We start from the raw sequence: 9,771 nt of genomic DNA, 5'->3' as shown, positions 1-9,771 counted from the left end.
AATGTTAAGTAGTATTCTACAATCTCATGAAAACTGTCTTTGCCTAGTCTTCTAAGTTTTTTATGGTGCTAGGAATGGAACCCAGGGTATCATGTATGCTAGGCAAGTGCTCTTCCACTAAGTACATTCCCAGCCCTGGTTAACCAGTTATCATGAGGATTTAGTGTGCCTGCATGTCTACCTCCCCTTAGTAACCAGTATTTATGCAGTGTATTCCATGTCATGCTAAGACTGCCCATCTACCTAACCTTGCCATCCAAAGGAAATCTGGCATGTTGAAGCCGCCTGGAACAATCAGCTGAATCAAGAACAAAATGATTTTGGTGACTTCCTCAATTTGCCTAAGAAGTAGTATATCTTCCACGTATGGGAGTAAAAAGACTTGTCTGTTACATGAAAACATTCAGAGGCTGATACTTAACATTTACCTGTTCTACTTAAGCTTATATAACTCCTGGTATAAATACGTGAGAGAAATGTTTTTGAAGTTCTTAGGCTTGAAAGTTTGTTTCTTTTGCTACAAACCCAGTGCTACCTTTTCAGCTGAATTTTTTTCCCCTTATAAGTATATACCTTACTTTGTGCCTACTCCATTGCTGTTTTAGTGTGCTCTCTTGGATAACCTTTTCTGAAATTTTTAGTTCGTGAGTTTTCGTTCTCCTTCAGGGCTGATTGGGTCTGTTCTCCATTTCTGGGCCATTTTCTTAGGGGAGTTCAGTGTTCTATTTCCGTCCATTCTTAGGGTTTCTGTTTGATTGATTTGGATATTTTCCCCCATTCCTTTCTGTTTAAATTTTAGGAAAGCATTTTCACATTTTTTGTTTTTAACTTCTCAAATGGTTGGATCATTGATTGTATCAAAAACAGGAGGGGGATTATTGTGATTTGAAATGGTCTGTTCTGACTTGCTCCCTTCTCTGTTAGCCCGTTTGACTTTTCCTAAAGTTGATTGACGATTGTGGAATTTGTTGTTTGTAGTTAGAATTGATGAGGGTCTGCATATGTTAACCCTTCCCCTCTGGGGTAGTAAAAAGTTGGTTAGAGTACTGTTCGTTGTCTTAATTTTTCATGTATCTGGTATCCATCTAGTCATTAGTTGTGGTTTCCTGGTTTCTTCGCCAGGACTTCAGTTGCTTCTCTTTTATACCATTAGTGTAGGCTTTAGGATATGGTAAATGTTGTATTCTGTTGCTGGAACATACTTGCATTTAAAAAAAAATGTTCATATAATTTAGGTTTGAAAGGTTTTTGGAGACAGTTTACCATGTTTCCCAGGCTGGCATCAGACTTATAGCTTCAAACCATCCTTGTGACCCTGCCTTCTGGGTTGTTAGGGCTAGAGTCATGCACCACTCTCCTGGACTAGATCATTTACCTTTTTTTTTTTTTTTTTTGGTACCGGGGATGGAACTCGGGACCTTCCACTTGTGAGGCAGGTGCCGGAACTACTGTGGATCATTTACTTTTTAAACTGGGGATTAAACCCAGCACACTGATCTCTCCCCAGTCTCTCCCCTACCACCTTGCTCATTTGATTTCATTCAGATAGTTTGAGAAATGGTACCAAGAATTGCTTTTTCGGCATCACTTAAGACAGTACATGTTAGGGAGTATGGATAGGTAGTTAAGTTACTTAACATTTTCAGAAATGGAGTTTTATATCTGCATTTTAAAGTCTTAATAGTAATTAGGTCAGAAACTTTTAAAATTTGTTTTTTGTGCCTTAAAATTAAATTTCTATTTTGGTTTTAATTAACTTTTATGTAGCAGGAAACCTAAATGACTTTGCAGTAGTTCAAGAGAAAGCAGTTGGCCTGACTGGTAGTCCTGTTCTTGATCCTTGTTTAATAAAGCTAATCAATCACATCCATCCCTTGAGGTTCCCGATAAGGTTTGTGGAAGGGCAGAGATTGAAGGTTTTCAAGTCATCTCCAAAAATGACATTTTAATTTTTTCTGGTGGTGTTGGGGATCAAATCCAGGTCTCCCATACATGCTAACTAAGCTACCATTGAGCTGCTTTTCCTTGGGGGTGCTTCTTAATGGGTTAGTCTTTAGCAGTATCATTTTTTGGGAGGCTATGTAGCTTTGAAAGAAAACATCTTAATGTTTGAGTCTTACCAATTTTCAGGATGAGGTGACATCTTAGCAACCTCTGAAAGGATCCAGTGTATTCCAAATGAGATTTTTATTTTTTTGTATTTGTCCAAAGTCATTCTATCAATTTTTGGTGCTAAACACATTCTTTTTGACTGGAATCCTCTTTCAAGCATCTTGTACTGTCAACAGGTCTTGGTCTGATCCCTCACTCGCTTTCTGTAGAAAGACAGGATGTTCCAGCTTAAACTTGGTCATTTTCTTAGACTGAGTATTTCTCTAAGGAGCCCTGGCTCCTTTTTTAAAAGAGTGGTATTTATAGACTACATTTGGGAGCATTGCTTAACTACTGTGTTCTAGGTTAGCAGGCTATGATTTTATTTTCGACCCTTTGGAAAAGCAAGGGAAAAGATTTAAGAGCGCAAAAGGTGCACTGGTTGGCTGGAGTCAGAAGCTTCTCTTCATAATCAAATCCTTTGAATATAAGGATAAATCCTGGGTGAGAAGTCTCAGTTCAGTTTTGCTAGAGAGACGGGCTAAATCAGCAGATCAGGATATTTTAAGCTGGATCATGCAAATGATTGGTACAGTATCATGAGGTTTATAGTGGTATCCCAACACTTGTAGAAGCTACTACCTGGTTTTGACTGCTGAGTTAGGGAGCAACTAATTCTTTACTGAAGAACTGCCTGTAACTTGCCTCAGTCTTGTTACCTTTAACCCTGTATTTCTAAAATACAGAACTTATCTTCAGTAAGACATGTCACCTCTTACCTAGACATTTAAACAAGCCTCACACCCCAAAATGTATCCTGATTAAGCTAGTATTTATTTTGGTATTAGGGATTGAATTCAGTGAGTGCTGAGCTGTCTCCATCTTCTTAGCCCCATTTTTTTTTATTTTTTATTTTTGGTACCAGGGATCGAACTCGGGACCTTGTGCTTGCAAAGCAGGCACCGGAACCACTGAGCTAAATCCCTGGCCCCCCCATTTTCATTTTTGAGACAAAGTCTTGTTTTCTAGGTTGGCCTTGAACCTGATCCTTGTGCCTCTCAGCCTCTGAGTTGCTGAGATTATAAGTATGCTACCAATTCCAGCCGTCATATTTTGATGCTGTGAAATTCCCAAGAGCTGTTGAAAGCCTCATCTGTACTAAGGGTCTACTTACAAAGTACTCTGTTGAGGCAATGCTGCTTGAAGGTGTTTGTCCTAGGTTCTTGGGCTGAGTGTTCTCCATCTTTGTTGCCACAGTATTTGTTCCACAGACTCACTGAATCAAGTCATAGCCTGAGACTGAGAAGAGGTGGAAAGCAAGATTGCTGTTTTTTTCTTTTACATTTGAAAAAGGGGTAGGGAGAATCTGAAGATTTAAGCAGCTCGTGTGTGTGCCAGAGTATTCTAGGAGTTTAGGGATTAGTAGTCAAATGTGTTCAGGGCTTACATGTCACTGGGATTATCAATTACAATGTTCACTTCCCCCAGAAAATTGCCAGTTTACTACCTTGCAGCTGGGGATTAATACATTTGTGTCCCAATAAGCACGCATAGCCTTTGCTACCATACTCTTGCCTAAACTGGAATGAAAACCTTAGCAGCCTCTTGTCACTTGTGCATTTCATTTTTAGCTAGAGGAACTGGATTAAAATGTAGTTTTAAAGCCCTTGATAAATTGTCAAATGTTGCTCTGTCCTTCCTATTAAGTAGTAAAGTCTGACTACAGGTAACCAACAATGGGTAAATCAGTCACGCCGAAGCAGCAGCAGAGGAGGGCCACCTCTTTGGTGCTGTGTGAAGTTGGATCTGATCTGCTTGGAACCAGCCATCGTGGGTAGGAAGGTTACCTGAAAGGAGGTGATGTTTACACAGATACACTTGTCAAAGTTCTGTACTGTACATTTCAAACGTATTAAAATTATCTGTAACACTAAAAATGTTTTACTTCTTAGAGTCTATCTACAAGGCTTAGTCAAGCCCATTATCACCGTGTTGAACTCATCCCATCGATTTCTTTCTGAACTCAACCTGGTAACAAGCTAGCATTTCTCTTGGCTTGTCTATTGCCCAGCTTACCTAGCAGAAAGAAGCAGAGTGCTTATTTAGTGAAGGGACCCTGTCTTCAACCAGGGCCTGGAAACTGGATCTCTTATTAACGTGACTGAATGATAGTGCCATATGAACATACCAAGTCCAGATAGCAATATGATTCGTGCATTTAAGGTTAAGGTAAATAGGTTATATTGGTAAGATACATGTGAAACTGGGTTTGAGGGTGCAGTTGGTAGAGAATAGGAAAAATGTAACTAGTTAAATTTAAAGAGTTCACAAAGATTCTAGTTCAGTGCTTCAGCTTACCTCCGCACTTCATGAAAATAGTGTAAACCTAAAACCTGTGATTATTATTGCTTGATAACAGCTAAAACATTTGGAGCCTACAGTATGTGCCAGCCTGATCTTGGTGGTGCTGGGCAAATCTTGAGTTGTTACTGTTCTTAGCCACATTGTGTAGATGAGGAAGCAGTCTTCCTGGAATTTGAGTAAATGTTGGAGGCATTCAAATCTAGGACCTGTGATCCTTACTCTTACTCAGAGCCATTCTCTTGATTGGTCAGTCTTACTTGTGTGACAGATGAAATTGACACTGTATTCTCGCACTGAAAAGATGGCAAAGCATTTTAGGACAATAAAGTTATATACCAACTCCATTCAAAAGTAATAAATAGTACAAATTTAAAAAGCCAGGGGGTACTTGAAACACTTAAGGCGTAAGCCAAAACCATCACCATGTGGGAAGATTTAGAGTAGGCTCATTTTCTCCAGAAATTAAATTACTAGTAGCTTTGAAAGATCAGTTCTGGCAATCAATGTCGAATTCAGTTAATAAGCTTTGTGCAAGAATTTCCCCATCACTCAGCACCTGGTTTTGAAAAGGTTTTCTGCACTTGTCTCCAGTGCTGTTTACAGTAGCCTCAGCTTTGAAAAAGAACTTAGCTTTAAAACAAATAGCGCATGTCCATGACTTCAGGAAATCACCCCCTACGGCAGCATCTATTTCACCAGCGGAGTGGGAGTATCAACCACAGCCAGTGACACGGGCTTAATAGTTGTGATTGCAGTTTTGGTTTTTGAGCCTGTTTTCTTTCCCACTGTCACCTGTCAGCATCAGTCCAGAGTAGGGCCTGATTGATAGGGCTGTAGACTGAGGTATGTGGTAAGAATATCTACACTTTGGGGTTAGTGGGAAAGATGGGCGGGAGGCAGTAAGAACCAGTGTCTTTAGTTAGGTGGGGTCCTTTCAAAGGAACCAAGCCACTTAGCCCGGTTTTGGGGAGGAGGCAGGAAGAGATCCTGGAGTGGTCGCTGACCAGAGTCCTGGCTACTCCCAGGCACAGAGCCTGCCGGGGCTGGGTTCCAATAATGCTTTGAAGCCGCTAGGTGGTGCTCGTGCGTTTCCAAAGCTGTCTTGCCGGCCTACCCGAGAGCCCAGCTGGGATCCCGAGAACCTTTCCTGGAGCTCCGGAGAGGGGGTGGGGAGGCACCCGGAGCCCTCCCCATCTCCCGCAGCCGAGAGGGAAAGAGCCGGAGGACTCACTTAGCATGCTTAACCCGCTGGAAACCGCCACGATCTTGCGTGAACTCTGGATTGGCAAAAGAGACACCCCCCCCCCCTTCCATAGAGCCACTGGGGGCTGGGCCTGACCCGCCCTCTCCCGGCTCCCCACTCAAAAGCTGGTGGGTGTGTGAGTGGCATAGGTGGGTTGAGTGAAGGCGCTCCCTCAGCACCTAACTGCGTTTTTGGAGACCACAGCCTGCCCAATTCAGCCAACGTTTGCGCTGTGGCGCGGGTCACTGCGCCTGGGCGCGCAACTCCGACGGCTTCCAGTGCTCACCAGCTGCAGTCTCGAGGGTTCTGACTTCCGAGCTGCCAGTCCAGTCGCCGGGAGTCCTGAGAACCTCCCCTTCAACCCGGAGCCGCCGGAGCCGCCAGGAGGCGGAGGAGGCAGTAGAGAGGCCGCGGCCGGCAGGGGAGCTGGCTGGGCCGCCTTTGATGTGGGCGCGGCGCACCCAGGCTAGCTGAGCGCCCGTCCGGCCGCGCCCCGAGGGGGGAGCCCCCGGGCCCCGCATCCTCATTGTGCCGGCTCGGCCCGGACCCGCCCCCGGCCCCCCGCCCCCTCGCCGCCCGCGCGTAGAAAACGCCCCGGCCGCCGCCAGTGGTGGGAGGTGGCGGTGCGCACGGCCGGAGAGAGGCGGAGGAGGAGACATGAGCCCGCGGGCGCCCAGACGGAGCGGCCGTGACGCATTCGCGCTGCAGCCGCGAACCCCAGCCCCGGAGCGCTGACCCCTGGTCCCGCGCATCCTCGCGTGCCGGCCAGACAGCGCGCCCCAGCTTCGACCCCGCCGCTCATGCTGCCCCCGGAGTAAGCCGGGCAGCCAGCCCCTCGCGGACGCCCAGACGGACGGACAGCCAGCAGTGATCCTGCTTCCCTGCACCGGCCGGGCGCCTCCCGCTCAGCGGCGGCCTCCCCGCAGCCCCTGCGCAGCCCGGAGGGCGCAGCGCTCGGGAGGAGCCGCGCGGGGCGCTGATGCCGCAGGGCGCGCCGCGGAGCGCCCCGGAGCAGGAGAGTCTGCAGCAGCAGCCGGCGAGGAGGGAGCAGCAGCAGCAGCGGCGGCGGCGGCGGCGGCGGCGGCGGAGGCGCCCGGTCCCGGCCGCGCGGAGCGGACATGTGCAGGCTGGGCTAGGAGCCGCCGCCTCCCCCCCGCCCAGCGATGTATTCAGCGCCCTCCGCCTGCTCTTGCCTGTAAGCGCCCGCGTGTGGGGCTGCCCACTCTGCCGCCGTCTGTCCGTGTGCCTGTGGCTCTGTCCGCGCGCCCGTCTGTTCTGACTCCGCTTGCGTGTCTGTCCGCGCGCCCCTCTCCCTCAAGTCCCACTGACCGCCTCTCCATCTCTCTCCTGCAGGTGTTTACACTTCCTGCTGCTCTGCTTCCAGGTACAGGTACGTGGGTTCCTGCTCAGCCCCCCCCCCCCGCCTCGCGTTGCACGCAGACCCCCTCCCCCGGGCCGCACTCCTCGCTGCGCCCCACCCCTGCTAGGCTCAGAGCCCGGTGCACCTGTTCCCAGGGCGCAGGAGGGCGGCTTCGCGTGCGCCCTGCGCGGGCTGCGGACCGCCAAGGGCACCGGGCTCTGCTGAGGGGCTTCAGCCGGCGTAGGTTGCCGCTGTCCCTGACAGCCTGGGCTGGGAGGAGGGTCCTGCAGTGTGCCGGGCTTCAGAACCCTGCCTGCAGCTGTCCAGGAGTTGGGACCTAGAGATTTTGTCTGTCTGCAAACTGTCCCCCTAACATCGCCACCCGCTGTTCCAAACAAAAAGGTTCCTTGCAGGAGTGGATTTCGAGGGAGAGAGCTTCAGTTGTAAATTAGTCTGTGGTTTCAAAGGCGAGGGGGGGGAGGGAGAGAGAGAGGGCGCGAGCGCGCTAGCTCGAGCGCCCGGGGTGGGGGGGTGGGGGAGCGGGCTGTTGCCCCAGGCTGATACCGGAGCGGCTGGGCTCCGCACGCCCTCACCCAAGGTGGTGCAGTCCTGGGCTGCTGGTTCCCCGCCTGCTCCTGCTCCCTGGTTCGCTCTTGCTCTCCGTGAATCAGAAGAGGGCTTGGCGCTCAGCCTGGAAAGCACTTGCTAAAATCTGATCTGTTACTTCAGCAGCTTTCAGACTCGGGAAGGTCTTGGCAAGCAGACAGTTGGAACGCTCTGGCTTCCAAAGCCGTGGAAATGAAGGGAAAGGGGAGGGGGGTGGAGAAGAGGGGAAGAGGGAGCCGACTTCAGCCCCGATTAGAACCAGACCAGAGCTGCCTCATCGTGGTGGGGGGAGAGAGGGTGGGCCAAGGGAATAGGAAGCCCAGCTGCCCAAGCCCCCCACCCACCTAGTGCTGCAAGGGAGGGGACCTGGGAGGAGCTGGACATAGGCCAAAAGAGGATTGTCGGCCCCTTCCCCCTCTGTTAAAGGCAGGTGTCCTTACAGGGCTAGGTAAGATGCTTAGCCCTTAGCCTTTGGGATTCTGGAGATGTTCAGAAAATCTTGCGCATGGGAATGTGGAGGTTCTCCCAGTGTTCTGATACAAGAAGAGTGTGTGTGTGTGTGTGTGTGTGTGTGTGTTTTGAGTGCTTGAGACCCAGAAGCCTCTTGCAGTGTTTGCTGGTGGTGTGTCTCATCTCCTTTCCCTCTCCTGGGAGAGGATGTTACCATCCTGATGGGGGCCAGCCAGTTGGGGCTGGGGGCTGGGGTGCGGGGGCTGGAACGATGGATGGATGGATGGATGGATGGATGGATGGACAGACTGATGAGTTCTTTCCTCCTGTTGGCTAGAATGGGGTCCCCAGTGACTCCTTGAATCAATACAACTGGAGCCAGTAACTTAAGACTGGCTGTTTGCCAAAGCAGATGTGACCCTGTGTGGTGATGGGGGTGGGGGACAGGGTGGGGAATGGCTGGTGTCAGAGAGAGAGGCCAGTACCAGGCATGGTCTGCCTGGTGTGCAGCTGAGTCCTCAAGCAGAGGGCATGGCCTGGGGTCACTCCAGGGGGTCTGCTTGTCTGGCTTTTGGGGAAGCTCTTTTCTGGAGTGTGGAGCTTAAGGGCAGAAGCTGATGACATGGGCATAGACGGAGGCCTTTGAACCTTGCTGTCCAAGCCTCTGGATGCCTGCTGCTCTTGAATCTTGTTGAAGTGGGGCCCAGGAGGGCTACTGGGTGGTCTTTGTGTTCTCTGAGGAGAATATGAGGGAGAGAGTCTAGACTCTGCTGCTTCCCACCTCCATCTCCTGGCCAAAGCTACAGCCAGCATCTTAGGGAAAAGCTAGGTGGTCAGCCAGGGTTAGGTCAAGAGGCGGCTTTCAGGCAGGTGAGAAGCCTCCTCTCTTCTCTCCTGCCTTTCCTTTCCTTTGTCCTCTCTAGCCTTTTCAAATCTGAGCTACCACAGGGCTGAGGTTTTTGACTCCTGGTCTCTGCATCCCTGGAATACCTAGGAATGGGATTTAAGGGAGGGTGTTCCTGAAACACTGCATAAAAAACAGCATGCAGATGTATTTTGGGAGGGCTTTCAGCAATCCATTGAGTTTTCAAAAGCACCCCGTCCCTAAAAGGTAAAGAAATGTTACTTTGAGGGTGGGGTTTCAAGCAAGGTTGGCATGCTTCTGTCCCCATTTACACTTCAGGGACAAAGGTAGGATGGTCCTTAGGGGCAGAGATGAGAGTGTTGTCGCTGGGAATCTGGAATCTGATCCCTACAGAGATGGTGCTGGTCAGATGCAGGGAAAGCCTACACACTCTGGGCAGGGTCCACTTAAGTGACAGCAGCTGGAGCAGTTTGTTCTGAGCAGGGGCCAGGGAGGCCTCACTGGCCTGAAGGAAGGGCTCAGGGCAGGGCAATCATGTGGACCTGGATGTCCTGACTGTGTCATCCTGAGAGTCTTAATTTCCTCATTTGCAAAGGTGGTGGCCCGAGGGTTGAAGTGTTGTATGATAGAGGTGGAAGAAGTTTTACAAGTTCTCACCTACCCAGGAAGGCATGTTGCTCACCTGGGAAATGGGTATACCTATGCCCTTCCCTCCTCCATTTCAGTTTTGGAGACCAGCCCAGTCTTAGTAGTGAAGTTTCTGGGTTCTTCTCCTCCTATCCCTCAGCTACC

The 9,771-nt window shown here is 49.8% G+C and overlaps 1 protein-coding gene across 1 annotated transcript in view; it reads left to right on the top strand.

Annotated features, from left to right (window-relative positions):
- The first annotated feature begins 140 nt into the window (after positions 1-140).
- Fgf18 (fibroblast growth factor 18) overlaps positions 141-9,771 on the top strand; it is a 40,550-nt gene continuing 30,919 nt past the window's right edge. The window contains exons 1-2 of the mRNA XM_021239624.2: positions 141-6,893; positions 7,052-7,088. Coding sequence (XP_021095283.1) covers positions 6,862-6,893; positions 7,052-7,088 — 69 coding nt within the window. The 5' untranslated portion in view covers positions 141-6,861. The remainder of the gene's footprint in view (positions 6,894-7,051; positions 7,089-9,771) is intronic.

This window comes from Heterocephalus glaber, unplaced genomic scaffold (genome assembly GCF_053883595.1).
Source record: "Heterocephalus glaber isolate CG9 unplaced genomic scaffold, H.glaber_assembly_v1.0 deba00001606, whole genome shotgun sequence".
Taxonomy (NCBI): Eukaryota; Metazoa; Chordata; class Mammalia; order Rodentia; family Bathyergidae; genus Heterocephalus; species Heterocephalus glaber.
This window is presented reverse-complemented; position numbering and strand designations above follow the sequence as displayed.